The 27,328-nt window shown below is 44.0% G+C and overlaps 1 protein-coding gene and 1 non-coding gene across 2 annotated transcripts in view; both read left to right on the top strand.

Annotated features, from left to right (window-relative positions):
• Positions 1-27,328, top strand: part of TADA2A (transcriptional adaptor 2A) — a 71,616-nt gene that overhangs the window by 26,659 nt on the left and 17,629 nt on the right. Inside the window, exons 5-10 of the mRNA XM_004608594.3 lie at positions 3,598-3,689; positions 6,215-6,372; positions 8,363-8,451; positions 9,725-9,797; positions 21,545-21,608; positions 23,927-23,970. Coding sequence (XP_004608651.2) covers positions 3,598-3,689; positions 6,215-6,372; positions 8,363-8,451; positions 9,725-9,797; positions 21,545-21,608; positions 23,927-23,970 — 520 coding nt within the window. The remainder of the gene's footprint in view (positions 1-3,597; positions 3,690-6,214; positions 6,373-8,362; positions 8,452-9,724; positions 9,798-21,544; positions 21,609-23,926; positions 23,971-27,328) is intronic.
• Positions 25,223-25,329, top strand: LOC129403805 (U6 spliceosomal RNA). The gene has a single exon (XR_008629466.1). It is a non-coding gene; the product is annotated as a U6 spliceosomal RNA (small nuclear RNA).

The following is a 27,328-nucleotide window of genomic DNA, read 5'->3' as shown; positions in this document are numbered from 1 at the left end:
AATTAAGAGCTACCCAGCCCTGGCTCTTAATTCAGGACTCACTCCTGGCAGGGTTCAGGCGACCATATGGGGTTCTGGTGAGTGGACCCTGGTTGAGCACATTCAAGGCAAGCACCTTACCCTCTATACAATCTCTCCAATCCAACTTCTAGACAAGCTATCTCTGTTTCCTGATGGTTATATCATTTTGCTCCTCTACCAGAAATGTATGAGAGTTTTAATTTTCCACAAGGTTGCTAACATTTGGTATTGTTAGTTCCTTCATTTTAGCTATTCGGATGGGTATTGATTGTGTAGTGATATCAAATTTTTTTATTGATTTATCATTGGTTTGCAGTATAATGAAATTTCAAGAGGTTAGACTCACACTGTTCATAAGACTCACTGTACCCAGGGGCTGGAGTGATACCATAGCGAGTAGGGCGTTTGCCTTGCACACGGCTGACCCGGGTTCAGTTCCCAGCATCCCACATGGTCCCTTGAGCACTGCCAGGAGTGATTTCTGAGTGCAAAGCCAGGAGTAACCCCTGAGTATCACTGAGTGACCCAAAAAGAAAAAAAAATCATTGTACCCATCATCAAGGTCCCAGTACCATCCCACCACCTTAAAAATCCCCCACAACTCCCGCAATCATAAATTTTTTTAAAAAAACTTTCCTAGTTCTAATGTGATAGAAGTCAGCCCATAGATGCAGTGGGTTGTCTCTTCTATAGTTTCTAGTCTGTGGATTTTCCCTCTTCTCACCACACTGTTTGTCTCATTTCTTCCATTTGATTCAGAAAATTGCCTTTACTATTTGTCTTATAGATACTAAAATGGTCTAGATTTTGCTGATCAGTGTAATCCTCTCTCCTGTGTTCTGTAAAATTGGTAGTTATATTCAGTGGCTTTGTTAGATTCAGTTCTGATCACAATCTAGTTCTATGCATTAATCTGGGATTATAAAATACTTGTCTTTATTATCTCAGCCCTTTTAATTTATTAGTTATAAGAAAATGCATTGTTATGTCTGTGTCGTTACCATAAGTTAAAGTGTGTCCATGGGAGGCAAGATAGGGCCAGAGAGATTATTTAAAGAACTTGGGTGCATACACAAGGTCCCTTGGTTCGACCCCTGGCTCCGAAGCCCTGTAGGATGGAGCCCTGGTGACCACAGCACTGTTGAACCCAAGCAGTGCACAGCTGAGCAAGTGCTGCAGGAGGGGTCTGATCCCCCAGCACCCCTCTCCCATCCACACTCCCCATGAGAAAGACAAGAGAAAATTCCAGTTCTTTTCCTGTACTTACGAATTTTGAAAATATGAGTCGGAACCCTAGCATCCTGTTGATATTTCAAATGTTTTCATTCTCTTACAGTTTTTTCTTCTCAGTTTTGCTCAGAATGTGCCTTTTTTGCATAGTGGGAGCTCTGTAAATTGGTCTCTGCATCCTTTTGTCACGATCCTTAGAGTTCTGAGGGCTTTTCTGCTGTACGGCAGATGCTCTGGTCTCATCCTGTGCATGTTCTGACCCAAATCTGGAATCATCTTTTTCTTCATGAATCTTCTCTTCTTTCTTTGTTTTTCTCTTCTTTCTTTGTTTTCTAGAGGGGGCCATACCCTACGTGCTGGTTTGGCCTTCTCTCACCCCATATGGCTGGTATGGGGCTTCTCTCAACTCTGTGCTTCGTTGTTTGCTGCCAGAGTTGTTCAGAGGACCATTTGGTGCAGGGGATTTAATTGGGGTTAGCTGCATGCATGCAGTGTAAACGCCTTTACCCCTGTACTATCTCTCCAACCCAGATCCTTGTTCTTACCTTTTTATGATAAAATGCATTAGGAGTCTCTACTAAAACTAGAATTTCAAATACAAGGTTAAAAGTTTGTTCTTTTCTTTTTTTTCTTTTTGGGTCATATCCGTTGATGCTCAGGGGTTATTCCTGGCTCTGTACTCAGGAATTACTCCTGGCGGTGCTCAAGGGACCATATGGGATGCTGGGGATTGAACCTGGGTCCGGCACATGCAAGGCAGATGCCCTACCTGCTGTACTATCGCTCCCTCTGGCCCAGGCTAAAAGGTTTTTATGGAACCTCATAGATCTATGTATCTTTTTTTCCAAATCTGGAATCTAACTGCCCAATAATGCCAACTCAGTTGCCTATTTTATCTTAAAGCACATCTCTATGTTATAAACTCAGTAACTATATCAACAGTACTGAAAACAACTTTAATAATTTTGGCACTTTTACTTTTGGATTTTCCTGGGGTGGGGTGGGGTTGGGCCATATCTGGAGATGTCCCAGAGTGGTACCTGTTGGACCATATAGTACTGGGACTCGAAACCAGAGCTCACACATAAAAATAAGTTGCTCTGTCTATGAGCAGCATCCCCATCTACTTCCTTTTACTATTAAATTTTTATTTTTTCTGGAAATACAGTCAATATGTTTTCAAAGTCACTTTGGACTTTTTTCCCTGTGATTATGCTTTGGGATTATTTGTTTGTTTCATTTAGCTTTGGACTATTGCGATCTTGGGGGCTTTTGCTTGTTTGTTTTTTAAGGGGGGTGCTATCCACACTCGGCAGTGCTAAGGATAAATACTTCTGGCTTTGATGTTACTCCTGGCAGTGTTTGCAGGACCATGTGGTGTTAGGATCAAAACCTGGTCGCCTTACATCAAAGCATGTGCTCTAGCCCACTGAGCTATCTCTCGATTCCCTCAGGATTAAAAAAATTTGTAATTAAGAAAAGTAATTGGTCAATAACTATGTACAGTAGTCGTTTTCAAAGTTGGATCTATAAGGAATATTCAGAGAGGTCTGGCTTTTCACTTTCTTTGCCTTCCCTGCCCCATGCCAGCTTATTCTTTTTTTTTTTTTCTTTTTGGGTCACACCTGGTGATGCACAGGGGTTACTCCTGGTTCTGCACTCAGGAATCACCCCTGGCGGTGCTCAGGGGACCATATGGGATGCTAGGAATCAAGCCCAGGTTAGCCACGTGCAAGGCAAATGCCCTACCCGCTGTGCTATTGCTCCAGCCCCGCATGCCAGCTTATTCTTAATACTGATTTATTTTTTCTATCTAAAAAGGCTGAGAAGGGCCAAAACAATAGTACAACGAGTAAGTGTTTGACCTTGCTTGCAGCCAACTCGGGCTCGATCCTCGGCATCCCATATGATCCCTCAAGCACCACCAGGAATAATTTCTGAGTGCAAAACCAGGAGTAACCCCTGAACATTGCTGGGTGTGACCCAAAAATTTATAAAGAAATTAAAAGGCTAAGACTTTGCAGTAGAGAAGTTACTTAAAAAAGAGAGAGAGAAGAATAAATATACATAAATTTGTGTTCCCCTTTCTTCTTAGCTTAGGGAACATGCTATAATATTTCTCTAATCTTTGTGGTGACTGAAAGTTAAAGATTTTTTTCATGAGTTATATGGCATTTATAGGGTATGATCCATTTTAGAGACTAGCTCATTGTGGACATAGGGGCTGGGGGAGGTAGAAAACTGTATTTCAGGTACATCTAAGTTCCATGGGAATGACAGTCATTCAACACTGGAGCTGGGGGTGCTGCTTTCCATTGCCGTCATGTCTGTTTTTTTTCTCTTTAGACCTCAGATTTTCCTGTTCTTGATCCTTGCTGGACTGCTCAAGAAGAAATGGCCCTTCTAGAAGCTGTGATGGATTGTGGCTTTGGAAATTGGTAAGAGCCCCGAGGTCAGGGTTCTGCTGCTCCGCCGTGCTCGGAGGGCAAGCAGCAGTCGCAGGAGAGCCTGGGGGTTGGTAACGGGGAGGCAGAGGTGTTGCTTTCCTGTTGCTCAGTGGCTTCCGGGACAAGCCTTGTACATCTTAGCGCCTCACCGTCCGAGGCTGAATGGTCTCCCAGGACATGGGTATCTCGTCCCTCACAGAGCCAATCTGCGTATCACTAGAGGCCAGTGATTTATTTCTTTCTGAAGTACGGGTAAGTTTAGACTTTTCAGCAGTCCCTGCTCTTTTATGACTTTATGAAATTTTCATTTAAAAATCTTTTTTTTTTCTTTTGGTATTTGGTCTATACCTGGCAACACTCAGGGGCTCCTCCTGGCTTTGCATTCAGGAACCATTCCTGGTGGTACTCGAGGAACCATATGGGATGCGGGGGATTGAACCCCGAGTGGGCTGTTTGCAAGGCAGATGCCCTACCCACTGTACTGTCATCCTGGCCCCTGGTTTTATGACATTTTCTTAACTTTAGATGCCCTGATTATGTGAAGAAGCCAGACTTGGGGCTGGAGTGATAGCACAGCGGGTAGGGTGTTTGCCTTGCACACGGTCGACCCGGATTTGAATCCCAGCATCCCATATGGTCCCCTGTGCATCGCCGGGTATGACCCAAAAAGCAAAAAAAAAAAGAATCCTGACTAGGCAGATGGACCACCACAGCCTGAAATCCAAATGTGTCAACGCTTCCTCTTCTAATGTCTGATTTTTAGCGTGTGGGTACCCACCTTAGGACAAAGCCTGCCAAGATTGAACAGACTCTTTGTTCCTGTCCAGGGGGACTCCCCTTAATAAGAGTGCCACTGCTCTCAGTTTTACCTCTAGGAAGTCTTTTTCATGCTGTTGGTTTTGGTTTTCTGAACCAAATAGAGGGAGGTGTTATTAAATATGTTTTGTGTATGACCAGTATGACGCTTAGTGAGTTCAGAGTGACTTTGTGTGCTCGTGTGGCTGATTGGTGAAGGTCTCTTACCGCATCCTTCCATGGCAGTTCACTGGGCCCTTTCAGCCCTTTCTTCTCTCCCCCCTCCTCGGTAGCGTTGACTGTGCGGTTAGAGGCTGAGGGCTTGTTTCCTTGGACCCTGTCTATTCCTTTGCTCTGTTTCTTTATATACCACACATGAGTGAGATCATCTAATATTTGTCTTTTTCCTTCTGATTTTTTTTTCCCCCTCAGCATGACATCTATTCAGTTCCATCCGTGTTGTATCAGGAGGCAAGACTATTTTCTTACAGCCAAGTAGTGGTTTGTTATGTTGATATACCACATTTTATTTATGCACTCATCTTGCCATTGAGCAGTTAGCTTGTTTCCAGATCTTGATTTCCACATACTGAGTTTTCTTTCTTTTTTTTTTTTTGGAGTTGTGCAGAGGTAGGGGGTGAGCAGTTGAGCCACACCTGGCCATGCTCAGAGCTTACCCTGGCTCTACACTCAGAGATCACTTCTGGTGGGTTCTGGAGACCATGTAGAGATCTGGGGATCAAACCTGGGTCAGCCATTCTTCAAGGCAAGCATCATATCCACTATACTATCTTTCTAGCCCCCACTCCTCCTTTTCCTTGTCTTATAAAATTAAACCTTTTTTTTTTTTGGTTTTGGGGGCACACTTCTAGCTCAGGACTCAGGGGCCACTCCAGGTGGGGCTTGGGGAACCAACCATATGGGGTGCTAGGGATTGAACCTGGGTCAGCCGCGTATAAGGCAAGTGCCCTACCCACTGTAGTGTCATTTCAGCCCTGAAACTAGAGCATTTTAAAGGTTTGTAGGACAAGTCAAGGGCTGTGGGAGAGCAATTGAGAGGGCACTTGACAGCATTTCATCTCTGCCTCTCTCATCATCTCAATGAGGCTTCAGGATCTTGAGGTTTTGTCTCTTACATACTTTGTGTCTTGCTTGTTTGTGCTTTATGTTCTTGAGTCAGATCCTTAAGTCTCTTTGGGCCTCCTATTTTTGTGTCTGAAATCGGTAGTAAATACCACATGTTTAGGATTAATTTAATGATGCTGTGAATGTTTCTAGCTAGTGGTTGACTGATCTTAGGAGCGCTAGTTTAAAAAACATGTTCAAGTGAGGTATTTGGTAAACTATCAAATATGCAAGTATAACCCTATACTTAAATATATTTTGAATGTTCTGAAATAGCCGGTTATGTATAGCCTTTCTGTCCTTGGGACTTATCTTACACAGAATTAATTTTTTTAAACTGATTTTTCTTTCTTTGGGGGTGAAAGGAAAAGATTTTTTAGTTATTGTCTGCACATCTTGACATAGCATTTGGAACTTTAGGTATTCCATAATTTGTCTTCTTGTTCTGCTGATATCCCCCTGATATCAGTTTGGAGGTATCAGATTCTAGACATTGTAGGGATTAAAATGATAAATATGGGAAGACAGATCATGTTTTGAGCATGAGGAATAAATGAAGCCCCGCTTCCTTTCGCCTTTTCTTCACACTCTCCTAGGCAAGATGTGGCCAATCAGATGTGTACCAAGACCAAGGAGGAGTGTGAGAAGCACTACATGAAGCATTTCATCAATAACCCTCTGTTCGCATCCACCCTGCTCAATTTGAAGCAAGCGGAGGAGGCAAAAACTGCTGACACCGCCATCCCATTCCAGTGTAAGCCCCTCCCTGTGCTGGCGGGAGGGACTGGGCTTACCCTCAGGCTCTGTTGCACTGGCAGATAAACAGTGATTTCATGGCCTGGACAGCTGAAGTGCTTGTAGATGATGGGAGGAGTTGGTGTGGCAATTCTTGATAGTCAGGCAGGCCTTCATGGGGCGAGGAGGGGATGTGTCTCTGAGGTCACTGAGTGCTCTGTGCTGGATGTCAGGGCACCTGGAGCCAGTGTGTGGGTCCGCCCCATTCCAAGGCTCTTGAACATAGCAGTTCACTTTAATTTTTGTTTCTCTGAGTTGAGATGTTTAAAATGAGTGAAAATTTCCATGGTATCTTTGAGTACATGCTAATTTATGAGGGTAAATATTAATTATGTAAAAGAATCCAGTATTTGCTTCATTATTATTCATTTCAGTGTTAAGCCCAGGAAACAGTATGCTCCTTTTGTTCACTTGGTTATAATAGTGGGAGCGGGAGAGATAGCTTAATTGGCTGTGTGTTTTGCCCATGTGGTGTGTCGTACTCTCTCATTCTCCCCCCCAAAATTAAAAAATTATAGAGCCAGAGACAAAACTCACAGGACAGGTGGTAGGGCACTTAGGTGCCTGTGGCCCACGTGGATTTGCAGTTAAATGCTCTACCCCTGAGCTATAACCCCACCCATGCAGCGTTGATTTCTGCCACCCCATACAGTCACCGAAGCACCACCAGGAGTGAGCCCTCCCACCACTGAGTGTGGCTCAAAAACAAAATCTTACATGGCTGAGGGACCTGTGGGCCTTCTTGTACAATATAACCAATGGGCCAGGCACATGTTCCATAGGTAGAGTATATGGTCTTAGGTTCAGGTCCTTCACAGAGCAACAGCAAACCAAACAAACCCAACTGTGATGAATTATGAGTGGACATCTTTCCTGACTAAGGCCCCGAGCACGAGTAATGACACAGAGGAAGAATTCTTCATGCTCTGCAGTTTTGTAGCTGACTAACCCAAAGCCTGATGAAACTCCTACTTGGATGTTAGTCCTTTGTTTTCAAACACATTCCATCGGTTTTTTTCCCCCTAATATCAATTCAGTGGGATAACAGAACAAATATTTTGTTTTACACACAAGAAAACTGAGATTCCAGAAAGTTAAATATTGTGTGCAAGATCCTGATCTGGTACTACGAGCTAACTTGCAATTCCAGTGTTTAATGTGATTTTTATTTTTAACCTCTCTGTTGAATGAGATTTGTAAACTGAGATTGGTCCTCTAGGGTAAGGGAACTGAATACGGAACAAATATTTAATGTTCTATCATAGCAAGAGAAAGTGTGTGTTGTGGCTAGAAAATTGGTATAGTGGTAAGACACTTGCCTTGCAGGCAGCAAACTCAGGTTCTACATAGGGTCTCCTGAGGCACACCAGAAGTGATCCTTGAGCACAGAGCTAGGAGTAAGCCCTGAGCACTGTGAGGTGTGGCCCCCAAACAAAATTAAAAAATCAGATTTGGTTTTTATTTGAACTAGGAAATCAAAAGTCTGAGGGAAATTCCATAAGAATTCCCTCAATCTTAACTTCCTTTTTAATAGATCACTATTTTGGGGGTCAGGGAGGTAACACAGGAGTGATAGCGCTTGCTGGCATGCTGCTGACCTCATTTTGACCCCAGCACCAGCAGTAGTGAACCCGGAGTACTGCCAGGTATGGTCCCAGCCCATCCCCCTTCAAAGAAAAAAATAGAAATCACTCTGTTTTCATATTACTTTATTTTCTTACATTTCCCTTTATAAATGTATGTTGGGGGATGGGATGTGGCTCTATGGTAGAGCATGTGTTTTGCACACATGACCCATGGCAGAAGAAAAAAAATCTGAACTTCGTTTATTCTGTCAGACCCCATCTTTCTCCAGACAAAAATATTCCAGAGTGTGAGGCCTATTTCTGTTATGCCTTTACGTGCTACTCTTTTATTAAGTAACTAAGAAAAACTCTAAATTCTTACAGCTACAGATGACCCTCCCCGACCTGCCTTTGACTCTCTGCTCTCCCGGGACATGGCGGGGTACATGCCGGCCCGAGCAGACTTCGTGGAGGTAGGAGAAACTCGCTTTTGTCTCAGATGAGGCTCGTGTCTCTTACCCAGAGGTTCCACACCCCTCAAAAGAGATTTTTTTTCAGAAGTACTGCAGTTTGTTGGGTGTTAGGCTGCCAAATGTTCTTCCATTTCGACCTTTTTCTTGGTTGTGAGCATTTTCACATGTCGACACAGTAAAAGTACTACAGCCCAAGAACTCAGTTAGTTTCACTGACTGGTGTTAGCTCCCACTTCCTTGCTAAGTATGGATTTCTGAGTCTTAACAATGTATTGACCTTATTCGGGGTCAGATAGCAAATATTTTAGATTTGCATGCTGCCATGTTTCTACTGCAGTTAAACGGTGCTATTATTATGCAAATGAAGCATGACCAGTAGGTAACAAATGAATATGCCCGTGTTCCAATAAAGCTTTATTTATAAAAACAGCAAGTTCAGGCCAGGAGAAAGAACTCAGTGGGCTAAGCACTGGCTTTGCATGCAGAAGGCCTGGTTCTTTCACTAGCTCTGTAGTACTTCCCCTCATCCCCCACAGTACCCTCAGGAGCAGTCCCAGAGCACAGATCCAGGAGTAGCCCTTGAGCACCTTCAGGTGCGACTCCCAAACAAAACAAAAACAAAAACAGGAAGTGGATTGGATTTGGCCAGGGCTATACTTTGTTGATCCCTATACTGTATCCTCAAGTATATATGAAAAAAAAACCCATGAATGTTTATAAAATACCTTTATGTGTTCCTCCTTCAATCATGGAGTTAAACGCCATGTAAATATAGTCGCACTTTTCTTAATTTGTCATCTGACCCTATAACTATGACGTTCCTGGGGTTTATTTGGATGTTTGGCAAACCGCACTGCTGCTGCTCACACACCAGGTCAGCATTTTGTTCATGATATTATTATTGAATAAATAATGTCTTCCGACAGTAGTAAAAAGCTAAATTAATGCAGTCAGTCTTCTCACCTAAAATCTTACAGACCTAGTGAGTCAGATTTTTCTTAGATTTAATGAATAGACTCATTCTAATTTTAAAACAATAGATTTTTTTTTTACTTAGTTCTTGAACTGTTCGTATGTTTTGCTGTTACTCCTCCCTAAACCCTCTCAGATGGTCCCTGTGACTTCTTACTACTTTGGGCAGTGTTCTGGCCTTATGCACCATTCAATATTTTTGAACAAGTGTTTGCATTTTCTGTTGTGTCAAACTCATGGCTACTATAAGGCATTACTCACAGCTGATGGGTTTGGGATGGGAATTCTCTTCCCCAAACAGGAATTTGACAATTATGCAGAATGGGACCTGAGAGACATCGATTTTGTTGAAGATGACTCGGACATTTTACATGGTAATGTTTTATTTCAGCAAATATTTTTCTTGAGAGCAAATATATGCTGACACTGTTGGGTGCTGGGAATACAAGGATGAGTAAAGGATGCTCCTTGCCCTAATGAGGCTGAAAATCTAGTGGTTAAGCTGCTGACCTTACTCATACTGACTTCTTAGAACTGTAACCTCACATGGGTAATAATGTGAGGGTCTTTTAAAGAATTTTTCAAAAACTTGTAAAATTAATTTTGGGGGGCTGGGGAGATAGGTCAAAGAGTTAGTGCACATGCTTTGCATGATGGAGGCCCACATTTGATCCATGGTGTCACATGGTCCCCGAGCACTGCCAGGAGTGTCCCCTGAGCAATGTGCTGGGAGTAGCCCCGGGTGTGGTGCATAAAACAAAACAAAAGTGGGGGCTAGAGCAATAATCCGCTGGGTAAGGCTCCTGCCTTGCATGCAGTTGACCCAGATTCAATTCCCGGCACCCCATGTGGTCCCCCTGAGCCCTACCAGGAATGATCTCTGTGTGCGGAGCCATAAATAGACCCCAGGCACCACCAGGTGTGGCCATAAAACAAAACAACAACAACAACAACAAAAAAACAAATTCTTGGGAGTCAAAGAGATACACTCAGCAGACTGAGTATGTACTTTGCATGTAGGAGGTCTCTGCATCCCCACGTCCGCCCTTCTCCCTTACCCTTCCTCCCCACCCCATCCCTTTTGCTCCCACTTAATTACAAAAAGAATCACAAGTGTACCAGAAGAAATGTAAATTCTACTTCACAAAGAATAAAGGACAAAACTAACTACTAACAATTAACTATTGCGAAAGTCTTTAAAAAATCTTCAAAAACTTTAAAAATTAATTTCTTGGAGCTGGGGAGATAGGTCAAAGGGTTAGTGCACTTGCTTTGCATGATGGAAGCTCTCGTTCAATCCTTGGTGCCACACGGTCCCCAAGCAATGCCAGGAGTGTCCTCCCATACCTCTTCTTTTCCTTCCGGTTTTTCTGCCATATTCAGTGGTGCTTAGGACTTGCTCCTGATGGACTCAGGTGAGCATTTATGGTGCCAGGGATTGAACCCAGTGGGTAAGGCAAGTGCCCTACCCACTGCACTATTGCTCCGGCCCACAGGACCCACAGGTGTGATCCCTGATGCTATGGTCCCCGGAGCACTGCCCGGAGCAGCCTCCTAGCCCAGAGCTGGAAGTAGCCTTTTGCGCATTGTCAGTTGGGTCCCCAAACCAAAAAATTTTCTTTATGATTTATTGTCAGTTAATGTTTGATGTCTGTAACTATTTTATATATCACGGATTATGTAAACATTTCTCTGCGTAAGGGGGTCACAGGCGAAAAAAGCAATTACAAGCCTTGGGCTAATGAGCCTAACAAAAAACATCAGTGAAGATGACTTGTGATGATGCTGGGACTGTTGCTCTTATAATGGTCATTGGAAATGTTCCATCCTGGGACTGTGATCTTTCTTTTGACCAAGTTAATGGGTGAAGTCACCCTCAGTGACTCTTTAGAAGGAACGGAGTCTTAGACTTAGGAACTTACATAGCAGTTACTGGACCCAGAAGACAGCTCACTGGACTGCAGGGGCACAGGGCTCTAATTTGGGGGCTCGAGGTTTTCTTACCCAGAATGCACAGCTGGGAGTAGGCTCTGAGCACAGCCGGGTGTGGTCCCCAAACAAGCAGAAAATAGCAACTCCACTGATACTAGATGTTTATTATAATGTGTTACCCCAAATTTCCCGTGGCAGGACAGAAGAATGGAAGTTTCTATAAGGATTTCATAGACCAGCTAGGAAATCACCTGCTTTCTCAGAACTGTTGAATTTTTAGGAATTCAGATCTCATCTATAAGAGTCAATGCGCTATGAATTTACCTCCGCTCTTTTGTTTAAATTTAAGTGGCTCTGTTATGAGTAGATGGCTAGACTTTGTGGAATCTCTCCCGCCACCCCCCTTTTTTTCATTATCAGGCAGCTGCATATGTCAGTAATTCCCAATCTCCTCGTTCATTTCTACCCAGAATTGAATATGATGCAATAGGTAAATAATGCTCCCTTGGAGTCTGTAATCTCCAAACAATCGTAACTCCATATTTCAGGGAAGACAGGCAAGTGAAACCTTTAGGTGATTTCAGAAATATGATTCATATGAGTCTGCGAATAGAAAAAACTGACTTTTATGTTGCATTAATTAGTACTGTGTCACTAGCAGGGGCATTTCAGTCTTTCCATAGAAGACTGGCCAGGTGTTTGTTAGCAGATTTTGGACCCAGAAAGAGCCCTACAGAAGTTTGACCTTCAGGATTTTTTTTCCTCTGGTATTTCTTAGGCAGTTTGCTTTGCAAAATTTTATTCCTCCTCTTTTCTCCCACACAACGTTGAGGAAAGTCAAAGTGACGCAGATTGAACTAAAAGAGGAAAGCCTGAGAGCAAACTACTTTAGCTCTCCCTCACCCCTTTGTGCTTGTTCCGTCTTCCATGTCAATCTCCTCTCTTCAGTGTGGCAGCTCATGTTACTGTCTTTTCTCCCGCGCGTTGTTCCCTTGAAAGGAGTGTGCAGTATTCAGGATCTCTCCTCGCTCACACCAGCTCTCATGAAAGTGCTCTTATTTGGGGGCTCGAGGTTTTCTTACCCAGAATGCAAAAAGAGCAGTTTTATAAATAACTTTTTTGGAGGGCTGGAGGGAGGGGGAATTTGGACCACACCCAGCAGTGCTCGGGGCTAACTTCTCCTGGCTCTGTGTTCAGGGATCACTCCTGACTGTGTCTGGGGGACCATAAGGGTGCTGAGGGCCGAAGCCAGGGCAGAGGCCTGCAAGGCAAGCACTCTGCCAGGTGTACTATCTCTCTGGCCCCCAAAGGCTTTTGTTATTGTTGATTTGGTTTGGATTTTGGGCCACACCCAGAAGTGCTCAAGGTTTACTCCTAACTCTGTACTCAGGGATCACTTCTAATGAGCTCAGGGGACCATATGGGGTACAAGGGATCAAACCTGGGCTAGCCTCATGCAAGTGGCCTGTCTGCTATACTACCACAGTAGTCCCTCCAAATATCCTCTTAGATACTGTTCCTAAATACAGTACTTTTCAAAGTACTGCAGTAATGGCTTGACCAAGAAGATAAATTTCTGAATCACTTCTCTAGACCCTAATTCAAGGAGTTCTGTTTTGGTTTTGCTCTTGGGTCATACCCGGCTGTGCTTAGGGCTTAACTCCTGGCTCTCTGCTCAGGAATCACTCTTGGCAGTGTTCAGGGAGCTGCATATGGTACCATGTTCTTTCATAAGCCTCAAAATACTAACAATACTTAATTGTTAGTATTTGAATTTGTCCTTCATTCTTTGTGAAGTAGAATTTGCATTTATTCTGGTACACTTGTGATCCTTTTTGTAATTTAAGTGGGAGCAAAAGGGAAAATCAGAAACATTTGTGAGCTATAGTACAGCAGGTAAGGCCCTGCATGTGTTGTGTCACTTGCCTTGCGTGTGACCAACCCAGATTTGATATCCAGTACCCCATATGGTTCCCCAGGCCCCACTTGGAGTAATTCCTGAGTACTGTCCCTGTATCACTGTCATCCCATTGTTCATCAGTTTGCTCAAGCGGGCACCAGCAATGTTTCCATTGGTCCCTATTGTGCGCTAGTATAGCCCGATGGTGTATTGGGGGCTCCTTCAGGATCAAGGGAATGAGGACTGTCATTGTTACTATTTTTGGCATATCGAATATGCCACGGGTAGCTTGCCAGGCTCTGCTGTGTGGGCGAGATACTCTTGGTAGCTTGCCAGGCTCTCTGAGAGGGACAGGGACTTTTGGGGCGGCCTCTAATCGCCTTTACAGGTGTTCCCAGTCTACCGAATGTAAGCTTTTGGTCAACTGGCATGTTGTAACGATCTGCACACTGACATACACGCACCTGCCTACGTCTCTGGGCAGCACCTGGGACATCTGCGGCCTCAGGTTGATCTCCTTGAGGTTGATGGAGTGCCCCTGGAGATTGTTGAGCGGCTGGCAGAGCAGGACCCTATCGCGGAGGGTCTGTGACAGGTCGAACACCTGTGCTGAGTCCCAGGTCACCCGGGGTTGGCTGACAGCACCTCACAGTGGATGAGCCACTGTGCACACTGCCGCCACAGCTCTATGTTGGCGCTGCAATGCTGCGGCCACTGCCACAGTTTCTCCATGCCATGCCGACACCATTCTGTTCGAATCTTGCAAAATAGCCAGTGATGTCCGTTAGGAATCTACGCGTGATTCCTGAGCCCAGTCAGGAGTAACCCCTAAGCATCACCAAGTGTGACCCAAAAACTTTTTTTTTTTTTTTTTTTTTGCTTTTTGGATCACACCCGGCAATGTTCAGGGGTTACTCCTGGTTCTGCACTCAGGAATTACCCCTGGCGGTGTTCAGGGGACCATATGGGATGTTGGGAATTGAACACGGATCGGCCGCATGCAAGGCAAATGCCCTACCCGCCGTGCTATCACTCCAGCCCCCCAAAAAACTTTTTTTTTTGAAGACACTTAAAAGCTTTATTTGTTAGTATTTCAAACTTATATTATTCTTTAGTTATTTGTGCTCTTTCTGCAGTATTTATTTGGTTCTGATTCATTTGAACTAGATCCAGAGCAACAGTTACTGGTTTAGTAAGATGCATATAATAATCCCTGTGTCCTCTTTCCTTCCCTGTCTGGTAGCAAACTATAAAACGTTTAACTGGGTCCCTTTTAAAAGGTGAGAACACTTCAAAGAGCTTTGGCAGCCCTAGAGATCAAGGGACTGACTTCCTGATGCCACCCAGGAATGCCTGTGTGTGGCTGAGCTCATGTAGCCTGACCCAGGGGCCCGGGGCACAGTGCCCTTCAGCACCGTGTCCCTGAGCTCTCCGCAGAGGGGCCTGGATCCCACAGAGACCCGGGAGGAAGGAACACGGGCTTTCTAAGCACACAGACTGCCCTGCAGGACACACAGCCTCAGCGTTGCTTCTTAGTCACTGTGTGATCTTCTTGGGCAAGTCCTTGGACTCTGGACTGTGATTGCTTCTGTCCCCTGCCAGTGAAGAAGGGGCCTTCCTGATTAGTCAGAGAGTACTAATGTGTCCACAAGAGACGGCACATAATTCTGATTGGTGTTATTACCATTCCATTATTCCATTATGCCATTACACTCCTGATCCCACTGAGCATTAACCACATTCCTTTTATGTGCCTTCATTTATGACTGCTGGAAGGAAGCACACCGTGTGTTGGCAGGGTTTGGTGTTCCATACCAAGACATCAAGGAGATCAGCTGATGTCACCAATCCTGGCTCCTCACCGGAAGATTTACTTTGATTCATGGAGTTTGTCTAATAAAATGGGCTTGACTGGTCTATTATAGAGCTCTGGGACACAATGGAAGAATAATCGCATTCCAGTCATACCAGAAAGCTTAGCACTTGTGCTCTAGAAAAGGGTGTTGGTGATGAAGCAGGGCCTGCGGAAGGAAATTAGGAAACGACACTTGCTCATATTTTTATTAAACTAAGCAGAAAGAGGTGCCGAAGTCTCCTGACTTGGTTCTCTTCTAAGAGAAGAGAATGGTATGTTTATGTTATAAACACACCATGGTATGTTTACACAGAATTCCACAAGGAGGACACACGGGACCTCCATACAGACAAGTGACTTAATTCCCTTGACCTGAGGGACTTTGGGCCTCCCTTGTCCCAGATTTCTACAGGTTCTGCAACTCTGGCGCAGCACCTAAGCATCCCTGTCTCCTAACCCAGGCAGATGAGGAATTGTGAGCTTCTTTCCCTGTAGTGAGTTTGTGTTTTTTCTTCAGTGTTGCATATCTGAATAGTTTTTTCTCCCTTTGTTTTATTTTTATTCTTCTTTTGTTGTTGTCATGATGTGGGGAGAGATCTCACACACACACACACACACACACACACACACACACATTCTCTCCCTCTCCATTTTCTAGGGATTGCATGCCAAGGGCCCCACGTACTCGACTGTCTCTCTAGCCCGATTGCACACTTTTGGTGGTGGTGCCACTCAGGATTACAGACAGCCATGCCAGGAGAATCAAACTTGATACACAGAGCAGTGTCAGGGTGGAGCCTTACGTCTGCAGGGCAGACACTTTATCTGAGCCCCTTAGCCACCCTGCTGCCACATAAACAGGAGCTTACACTTAACATTGTTGGCCAGGTACTTAGTTTTGTTTGGGGGCCCCACCTGACTGTTCAGGGCTTACTCCTGACTTTTTTTTTTTTAAGAGGGATCGGTCACACCTTTTGAGGCCACGGAGGCTACCAGGGACTCACCTGGTTTTGCTCAAAGGGCCATATGGTACCAGGGATGAAGCTCAGGGCCTTGCTCATACCAAATACATGCTCGACCACTTGAACCATCCCCCCCAGCCTCCCAGGAACCCTTCTAGACTCTTCACAGATGAGCTCATCCCACCCTCACAAAGCTATCTGAGTGGGTAACTGTCCTCATTTTATAGAGGGAATAGAAACATCAGGCACCCTGCCTGAGGGGATGTGACCTCCTTGTCAGGAGACATGACCAGGACTGCTGTCTCCTGAGTCTCTGCTCTCTTCACTGTCTTTGCAATCTCATGCTTTTGCTTCTGGTTTTGTTTGTTTGCTTTTGTGGCCAGGGCAATAAGTAGCTGGTTCCCTGCTGTTTTATTTTGGTGGTGGTGGGAGGTGCTTAGATTTTAGGCCTTTTTTTTTTCTTTTTGGATCACACCCAGTGATGCTACTCCTGGCTCTGCACTCAGGAATTACTCCTGGCGGTGCTCGGGGGAACATATGGGATGCTGGGAATCGAACCTGGGTCGACCGCATGCAAGGCAAACACCCTACCTGCTGTGCTATTGCTCCAGCCCCGCCATTTTCTTTTGTCGCTTTTCTTCTTTTTTAAACTTTTTATCTTTTTTTTTTTTTTAATTTCAGCACTGTCATTGACAATATTGAACCCACAAAAATTCCACCAGCATTTTTTCATTTTTTTGGGTCACACCTGGCAATGCTCAGGGGTTACTCCTGGCTCATCCACTCAGGAATTACTCCTGGCAGTGCTCTGCTCATACATCCCTCATTTTCTTAACCTGAGAAGTGGGAACAATCTTTCTCATTTCACATTTAGGGAATTTCACAGAAATGTTAACTTGCCTAAGCCTTCCAATTAGCTCACTTGGTCGATCTTTTCTTCACAAACGTAAATGGTATAAATCTTGGCCAAAGCTGGGGGAGAGGAGGTAGCTTTGCTTCTGGGAAATACCTAAGTCACACAAGTATTTCTACTTTTGTGGCCACAGCAGGATTTTGATCAGCTTCCCTGCAGTGAAGGGCTCCTAGTTGGTGTTCTTGCCAAGCGAGCAGTAAGTGCCTTCTGTCAGGAAAACAGAAACATGTTGCCAGCTATTTTGAACAATGTTAGAAATATATTGCTGTGGGAAGGATCTGCCTCTGACTTCTGCCCACTTCTGAAAATATTTTAAGGGGAGTCATTGGGAACTTGGTAATCCGTCTCCAGTGTCGCCACCTGGAATCCTTTCCTCGCCCAAAGTTGAGTTTCAAGGGCTGAGTCAGTGGTTAGGTTATGGTCATTTCGGGGAGAGGGGGAGAGGGAGAGGGAGGGAGAGAGAGAGAGAGAACACGAACCTTTGACAGAACGTCTAGTCATTTTAAGTAGAATGGAAACTTGTTTGCCTTCACATTTCTCTTCTGCCTGATATGCTCTGGTCCTCCTGGTCTTCTTGCTTGGAGAATGTGTAATCTCCAGTCTGTTCTCTGACCCCCCCTTACAGAAAGGAGAGAGACTCAGAACCAACTTTTCTTTTTCTTTTCCCCTGGGAGAACTCTGGCTCTTGCATTTGCTTCAAGGTACGCCTTCCCTTCCCGCTGTTCTCCCAGGCCAGTTGTACAAGTCTAAATGACTGAAATGATTAAGGAGTGTGACCCGCAGTATTTATTCATAGTTTGTTTTTGGTAACACTGTCTTGTTAGTGTTTTTATGCTTTAATTAAACCATCCCCACACAAATATCAGGAAACAGCATGATAAGTTAGTGTTTTGGAGCAGTTGGAGAAATATTTTGTCAAAATTGGCAGTAATTTTTTTGCTGGATCTTTAAGGATTTCCTTTCCTGTTGAACTCGTATTGGATGGGTAAGTGAAAGAGGGTGTGTGAAGAGCGTGGGGCTTGGTAAGTCCTTAGTGTATTTTAGCTGTTAGCTATTGAATTTCCTTCTTTTTCTATCTTGAACTGTTGGCTCCCTAATTCTGTTTCTCAAACGAAATCATGGAGGCTGAAGACGTAGTACAGTGGGTAGGGCCTTGCACATGGTTGACCCCGGTTCATTTCTGGCACCACATATGATCCCCCAAGTACCACCAGAAGCGATCGCTGAGCACAGAACCAGGAGTAAGCCCTTAGTACTGCCAGGTGTGGCCCCAAAACAAAGAGTTCTTGTCTTTCGGTTATACTGGATGTCAGTGGTTCGTTCCTTCCTCTCTCTGCCTGCTGTGATGATGACATATGCTTGTAGTGCTCATTTCCATCAGCAGAGTATGAAGCAGTTGTGTTACAGAACAGTGCTTGGCTGTGTGCATCTACATGGATCAGCTAACTCAAGCAGAATTGAGGAAAATTGAAGCAATGTTACTCACCTTTCTGAACAAGCTGGACAGGCTGGATGGAGCACATGCTTTGCATCCAGGAGACCTGGGTTCAACCCCCGGCACCACATGGTCTCCTGAGCAGGCACTGCTGTCGGGAGCGAGCCTTGAGCACAGAGCCAAGAGTAGCTCCTGAACACTGCTGGGTATGGCCCCAAAACCACAATCATCGTCATTCATGGTGGTGAAGATTTTTTTCTTTTTCTTACTTTTTTGTTTTATCCAGTAGTGCTTAGGGGTTTGTTGCTCCAGGGGCCACTTCCGGCAGTTCTCAGGGACAGTGCGGTGCCAGGGATCAAACCCGGGTCTCCTGCACACAAAGCATGTGGACTGTCCCGCCAGCCCAGTACTTAAACTTTTAAAAGTATTACATTCACTTTCCCTTTAAGATCATCTAGCTAAAATATAGGCTATGTATATTTCAGACCCAAGATGGAAAAACCTGGAGTAAGTTTGCCCAGTATTTTATTTTACTTATCTATTTATTCATTGTATTTTGGGCCTTACCTGGCAGTGCTCAGGGCTTATTCCTGATTCTGAGTTTAAGAAATCTCTCCTGATGGGATTAGGGGACATCTGTAGTGCCAGGAATCAAACCTCGGTTGGCAACATGCAAAGCAAGTGTCCTACCTGCTGTACTATTGCTCTGACCCCTCACCCAGCATTTCATTTTATAATTAAAAAAAAAATGTTTTAGGGGCTGGAGCGATAGCAGTGGATAGAACGTTTGCTTTGCACGTGGCCAACCAGGGTTCAATTCCCAGCATCCCATATGGACCCCTGAGCATCGCTGGGTGTTACCCAAAAAAAAAGTTTTATTATATGATGTGATTTACCAAGTTGTTCATACTACAGTTGTTTTAGGTATTAAATGTTCCAGTGTTATCTTCCCTCCAAGTTTCCCACCCACCACCCCAGCCTGTCCCCCTTGTAGGCACAAACAAATTTACTTCATATTGTTTGTCATAACACAAACACAAATGGAATTATCAAAACTTAGATTCATAAGAGAGAGTCGCTTTGTGATAATAGATCTCACAGTGGTTGTCTGAGGATCTTCTGGTTTGGTTAGTGCTAGTCGAGCCTTGTTACTGTTTAGTGGTCTTGGTGGTCTTCAACGCAACTTTTTCAGCAGATTTGCTATGGTCCTACTGGGCTGACGGTACTAGGAAATGTGAGGATGCATATGCAGCCATGCGGTACAGAAGCTATAGATCTGAAACAGTTTGGTGGCTTGGCAGTTTGATGAGGTTCAATTGTGGAGCTGGGCTGTCTCTGTGTTGAAGGGTGTCGGGAATGGCTGTGGGTGGATGTCTTCAGGCAGAAAGGGGAATCTGCCTGCCCCACTCCAAGAAGGCCCCCGAATCCTCAGCCCGGACCAGTCTCCCTGGGAAGAGTCAGCGGCATCATGTTCTTTTAGAGATTAGTTGTGGAGCTGGGCCGTTTCTCTGCTGACAAGATAGCGGGTGTGGGCGGGGACCACTTGCTTTTCTGGTTGGGGAGACAGCCCACCCCTATTTCAAGAAGACCCCAGAGTTTTCAGCCCGTAGACTGGTTTCCCCTAAGAAGATTCAGCGATCATCATTCTTTTTGAGATTAGTTTCTCAAAGTGTCATTTCTAACGCCCAGCATTTTTAGATTTGGGTATTTCTTCTCATCTGAGATGTCTTGAAGACAGATAGCAGCTGAGATGCATAATGATGAGTTAGAGTGGAGCACCTAGAATTTATTTTTATAGCCTGCTGAAGCTACCATGTTGACAATGCAGTAGGATTATACATTGCTCAACTCTTGCTGCTTTCATGAAAGTGACTTCTACGGGTGGGGGTGGGAGATTGGGCCATCCCTGTTGGTGCTTGGGGTTATTTCTTTCTGGCTCTGTTCTCAGGGCTGACCGACCCCTTTCTCTCCCTCCTCCTTCCCCTCCTTCCTCCATTTCTGGACCATACCTGCAGTGCTTGAGGTTAGGGCTCAGGGATTGCCCCAGCAGTGTACTTGGGGACCATGTCATTCATTGCCTGGAATCCAGTCCTTCCCCACCCCTCACCCACCCCCCCTGCCCCCAGCCGTGGTTCTTCGCCATGTCTTTACTGTGAGACTGTAGTGGGGAGAGGATCATGGACAGGCAAACAAACACAGCTTGGACATTTCTTGGACTAATTGAAACTTACCACTGCCAAATACCAAACTGTCCCCTAGATGGTTGTTAGCTGCCAACCCCCCTGACCCCCCACAAGCTGATTCCTGATACTTTGGGAGAAATGTCTGTGCCATCTTTTATTCACATCAGTCTTGTCTTGACATTGTCTCCTAAACTTACTCTTGTACAGTTACGATCACAGTTCACTGTAATGGCTACCTTAGCAGATGTATTAATTACAGAGTTCAGACTGCTAAGGGAATTGTCCTTTGAAAGTCAGTAATCCTGACATCTAAAATGGTTAGGGGCTGGAACAGTAGCACAGCGGGTAGGGCATTTGCCTTGCATGCAGCCAACCTGGGTTTGATTCCCAGCATCCCATATGGTCCCCTGAGCACCACCAGGAGTGATTCCTGAGTGCAGAGCCAGGAGTAAACCACTGTGTATTGCCAGGTGTGACCCAAAAGGCAAAAAAATAAAATAAAATAAATAAAAGAGATGGTTAGTAGAAAGGGAAAAAAATGTTGTCTGCGGGATGATGGGTACATATATAGGAAAAGAACTTCACTATAGTTTACCGATAAGAAACTGAATGTTCTGAGATTTTATTTCCAGAAATACAAATTTGTGGGGCTGGAGAGATAGGGCACTTGCCTTGGATGTGTCCAACCCAAGCTCAATTCTGAACACTTCATATGATTCCCGCGCCTTGCAGGAGTGATCCCTGAGCAAGCACAGAGCTAGGAGTAAATCCTGAGCACAGTGGGTTTGACCCCAAAAAACAAACAAAAAACCAAATTTCCTGGCTCTCCTGAGTATGGAATAAGGTTCAAAATTTAGAACAGTTTGGGTGAAAGTTATTTTTCTCCTGGTTTTATTCATGCTTGCTGTTCTACTTACTCATCTGATTCTGTTTGCTTGTAGCTCTGAAGATGGCTGTAGTAGATATCTATCATTCCCGGTTAAAGGAGAGACAGAGGCGGAAAAAGTAAGTATAGACAAAGGCCAGGAGGATTGCCCCATAGCTGGAAGCCTGTTTCATAAGTGGAGGAGAGAAGGCAGATGGAATAGAGAAGGGATCAGTAAGAAAATGATGGCTGGAGGAATCAGTTGGGATGGGAGATGCGTGCCAAAAGTCTGCCATGGAGGCAGGGGGAGGTTGGGAAAGGGGGGGTATACTGGGGATATTGGTGGGGAATGTGCACTGGTGGAGGGATGGGATAGGTGTTTGATCATTGTGTGATTTAGTAACCCAAACATGAAGGCTTGTAACTATCTCACGGTGATTCAATACAATTTTTGAAAATTAAAAAATAAATTAAGTATAGAAAACCATTCTGCCTTCTTTCAGCTTGGGATTTTTGACCACTCATAGTTCATAAGAATATTCTGCTTGTGGCACATCTTGTGCCCTTGTGGAAGATACTTACCCTCCTTGGATTAAATGTTTCCATCTAGTGGGAATTCTATGTCCATTTTGTGTGTGTGAGGTTCTTGGAATTGAACCTAGGACCTCATACTTGTAAGACAGGCACTCTACCACTGGATTATGATCCCCAGTCTCACTTTTGGGGGTTGGGGTGGGTGGACCACACTAGTGATGCTCAGGGCCTATAACTAGCTCTGCTCAGGGTTCACCCCTGGTGATACCCAGGGAACCATTTGCAGTGTCAGGGATCAAACTGGGGTTGGCCATGTGTAAGACAAGCACCTTTGCTCCTGTACTATCTCTCTATGGCCCATGCCACATTTTTTTAAGAATTGAGATGCTGTGGTTCATATCCTCTTACATTTTCTATGACAAGAGTTTCATCTAAAATAATTTCTTAAAAATTCCAAAAAAAAATTATACTGAGATGGATCTCAGACCTCTGGCAAAGACTGTATAAGTTCAGAGAAGGGTATACACAGAGATTGTGAGGGATGAAAAGGGGGCATTTTTCCAATTAGACTGTGCTCTCTCAAAAGGGCTGGAGCGATAGCACAGCGGTAGGACGTTTGTCTTGCACACAGCCGACCCAGGTTTGATTCCTCCACCCCTCTCAGAGAGCCCGGCAAGCTACCGAGAGTATCTCGCCCGCACGGCAGAGCCTGGCAAGTTACCCGTGGCGTATTCAATATGCCAAAAGCAGTAATGACAAGTCTCACGATGGAGACATTACTGGTGCTTGCTCGAGCAAAATCGATGAGCAACGGGATGACAGTGACAGTGGCAGTGGCTCTCTCAAGAATAAAATGGAGGGATCAGAAGTTGATCTTAAAGAGGTTTTGGTTTGTTTGGGTTTTGGCCCACATCCACCTGTGCTCATGGCTTACTCCTGGTTCTGTGCTCACTCCAGCCCAGAGTAGGGGACCAAATGTGGTTCCAGGGACTGAACCCAGATCAGCTACATGCAAGAGCAGCACCCTACCCGCTGTACTATTTCTCCACCCCCTAGAACTTACACTTTATGTTGCCTTTTCATTAAATATGTGTGACTTTTTTTTTTTTTAATGGCTTCAAAGCGTCTTATGAATGTGAAGTTGTAAGTGTTGAATGTGTGATTATGCTGCCCTTTTATGGTTAACAGATTTCTCTTAAACGGCAGGTCTCAATTTTATCGTTTTCCTAAACTGAATAGATTAATTTTTAAGACATGGGAACACATTCCCTTCTGTTTCATCTTAAGCAGCAGACGAGTGTTTTTTTAGTATTTGTGTGTTCTCATCAACTTATTCATTCACCCAGCAAATTCCGAGAGTCAGCTGTGCACAAGGAGAACAAAATGTGTGGTGCTTGACAGCTGAAAATTAGGTTCCTGACTTGTGCACCCGCCACAGTTTGTGGGTGGTGACTTCTTTGGACCAGTATTTCCCCTCAGAGTGCCTCAGATGTGTAATAAAAACTGCTGGGGAGGGACGAGAGAAAGAGAGAGAGAGAGAGACAGAGAGAGAGAGAGAGACAGAGACAGAGAGAGAAAGAGAGAGACAGAGAGAGACAGAAAGAGAGACAGAAAGAGAGAACGAACAGCAGGTAGGGGCTCGTCTTGCACATAGCCAACCCAGGTTTGATCCTCGGCACACTGTGTAGTCCCCTGAGTCGCCAAGGAGTGGTCTCTGAGCACAGAGCCAGAAGTAAGCCTGGAGCACCACCAGGTGTGGCCCAAAAAACAAACAAAAGAAAAACTTGCCTGTGAGAGCAGAGATGTGTCTTGAGTGGCAAAGCAGATGGCAAGGCTCCGGGCATGATAAAGCAGCCTGTGGAAGATATTATGAAATACAGAGCTAATTGTAATAAACAGATAACTGTGATTTTTTTTCCCCTAGAATTATTCGAGACCATGGATTGATCAACCTTAGAAAGTTTCAATGTAAGTATCAGCTATATTCTTTATACTTAAATTTTTCTTCCAACTTTTTTAAATCATTTTAATTTATTGTTTTGTTTTGTTTTTCAGCTTACAACACTCTGTTTTAGGAATATAGTTTCACACTTTCATTGAATAGTTTTTGACAATCATTACTGCTATAGTTCTGAAGACAAGTTCATTTTAATGTCACCTGGCTAACATTTAAAATTCTGATGCTTGGACTTTACTGATTAAATCATTATCTCTGGGGATAGAGTTGGAATATCTACATTTGAATTTTTTGTTTGTTTGTTTTTGGTTGGGGGGGCTGTTATTTGGGACCACACCTGGCTATGCTCAAGGGCCATTCCTAGCAGTGCTCAGGGAACCATATTTGGTGCTGGGGGTGGAACCCAGGTTGTCCACCTGCAGAGTAAGTGTCACCCCTGCACTTTGTCTCTGACACCTCTTGATGTATTTTTTTTACTTATTTACTTCCTTTTTGGCTTGGGGCCACATCTGGTTGTGCTTAGGGGCTACTCCCACTGTGTTGTTTAGGGATCACTTTGTTGGCTTTTTAGGTTACCATGTGGTTTGGGTCACAGATAGAACCTGAGCCTCCTGCGTGAAAAGCAGGTGCTGCCGCCCTTTGCGCTGCCTTCCTGGCCCTGTTTCGGTTTTGTTTTGTTTTGTTTTGTTTTTTAAGGACTTGCAGATGGGCCACAGAGATGACTCAGTGGCTGATTACACAGTGGGGATACTGCTGGGAGGTTCCACTGAGCACCTCCACTGGGTATATCCCAAAAGAAAAAACAAAAGGCTTTAGGTTCGGGGAGGTGTGGTTAAGGAACTTTTTTCGCATGCTGTTGGCCCCCGGGATTGCATATGGTCCCCCGAATATCACCAGGAATGGCCCCTGAGCATTGCCGAATATGGCACAACCCCCCTCACCTTTATAGAAATGTCAGGGAAATCCTGATATGTGAAAAGAATCAAGAGCATTAATATATGGTTAATGTTTCCTTGAGAATGTCTTTAATTAAAAATTATATGAATAATTGAATTATTATTAGCACCAATTAGAACTAGCAACATACTGCTTAGTAAATCCTATGACAAAAACTTAACCATCCCATGGTGAGCTCTAACAGTTTTCACATTTAAAAAATTGATTTTTAAACTTATTGAGTTGGAGCTTTGTTATCTAATCAGTTTCTATTCTAGAGTTCAATCAACAGTTGCGGCTTTCATTTACATTAAAAAATAAAAAGCAGTGCTCGCTTCGGCAGCACATATACTAAAATTGAAACGATACAGAGAAGATTAGCATGGCCCCTGCACAAGGATGACAAGCAAATTCGTGAAGCGTTCCATATTCTTAAAAAATAAAATAAAATAAAATAAAATAAAAAGCAAAAAAAAATTATATGAATAATAATGGATCATTAGAATGCTTAGAATTATTTGTTAAGCATGATATAAACTTCATCATGAAATTTTACAAATATCTTGAGAGAAAAATCAGAATTTTATTTCTTATGGTAACAGGCAAACAAAATGACATCTAACATTATGTAATGGTGATAATAAACTTCTAAATTTTAAATGAATGCTAACTTTAAAATCTTATATATTGGAGTTGTCTAAACTGGACAAAATCTTGTTCTTTTTCTACTTCTAACTGTAGTGGAGTACAGTAATGCATTTACTTGCATGTAGACCCAGGTTCTATTCCTAGAACTCTATGTGGTTTTCCAATCTTCACCAGAAGTGACCCCTGAGCACAAAGCCAGGAGTGAGTTCTGGGTGTGGCCCTAAAATAAAGCAAACATGGAGCTGGAGTGATAGTACAGCGGGTAGAGAACTTGCCTTGGACACAGCAGACGTGGGTTTTATTCCCAGCACCCCCATATCGTCCCCTAAGCCCCACCAGGATTGATCCTGAGCATTGCAGGATATGGCCTAAAAACCACAAAAACAAAACAAAGAAGTAGGAATTCTTTTAGCAAACAAGAATGATCTTTGTTTTTTTTTCCTTTGTTTTGTTGTTGTTGTTGTTGTTGTTGTTGTTTCTTTATTGGGTTGTAAATTCATAAAATAATCCTCGGGGGCTGCTGCTGCTGCTGGACACGTGTGTGTATTGGGTGGCCCTGAGCCGCCTCCCCACCTTCCCCAGGCTCCCCAACAGAGACACAGAGAGATGGGGAGACGGGGAATCTGGGGACCACAGTCTGATGGTGAAAATGGCCCATTTAATGCAGAGTTGCTAGCATACTTATAGAACATCTGAAGGGGAGCTGAGGTAAGGACAGGTGAGATTGGTCATTTACATAGATAAACATTTGGCTGAGGAAATTCTCTTGGGGAGATCAACTCAAGAAGACACTTTGTCTCCCAGGGACATCTACATTGCTTTTATCTTTCCTTCTAGTTGTATTAATTATCAATACTCGCAGTTGTTTGGATAAACACAGTAAGAGACAAAGATCCCAACACTTAGTTCTCTGGGCTGAGAGCAAGGCTGTTACCGTAAATCCCAGACTAAGTCCTCAGGCCAGTTCAGTTTGTCCTTCCCCATGGGGGTCATGTCTCTTAGGTTGTAACAGTTTGCATCAAGACCATGCATTTATGCTTTCTAGAATGTCCCATTTCGATGCCGGGTAGTTTTTCCACTGGCCCCAAGTCCATCCCAGTCCCACGGCGGGACCTCCCTTTTGGGGTATTAGGAACTACAGAAACTGAAGTCTGAGTCAATTAGTTATGACCAAGTAATTATGCCCAGGAGTAGATATTTCAGCGTCAGTCAACTCCCAAATATTAGGAGCATAGCATTAATGGTCTTTCTGTGTTTAACCAAAGAACATTGCTCTATAGTAAAATATAAAAAGACTATAGGGGAAATAGAAAAGCAGGTACAAACATACAGCACTTCAAATACAGTACAAATACAAGTCCAGAATTACCAGAAAGTTTTGGCTTGTAGGTAATCAGGACTGACTTGGAGAACTGTGACAATGAGAGGTAAAATATAAGGAAAAGGTTAAAGATAAACTTTTAACTAAGTTAGGGATGCTAGCAAGGGCATGTTAAACTTCTCAGGGAGGAAGAAAGGGGGCAGTTGACTGATGAAGCCTAAAGCATTTAGAGATAACATCCAACACAAAGGAAAGGTTGAAAATAGACTTTAACCAAATTAAGGATGTTAGCAAGGGCATGTAAGCTTCTCTGGGAGGAGGAAAGGGACAGTTCACCAGTGAAACCTTAAACACTTAAACCTTAAACAATGTTGATATCCAACATTGAGCATACCCATCGGTGAACAAGAGTTACTCCTGGCTTTGCATTCAGGAATTATTCCTGGTGGTGGTCAGGGGACCAT

This window comes from Sorex araneus, chromosome 3 (assembly GCF_027595985.1).
Source record: "Sorex araneus isolate mSorAra2 chromosome 3, mSorAra2.pri, whole genome shotgun sequence".
NCBI lineage: Eukaryota > Metazoa > Chordata > Mammalia > Eulipotyphla > Soricidae > Sorex > Sorex araneus.
The sequence above is the reverse complement of the archived record's forward strand: the minus strand, read 5'-3'. Positions and strand labels throughout refer to the sequence as shown.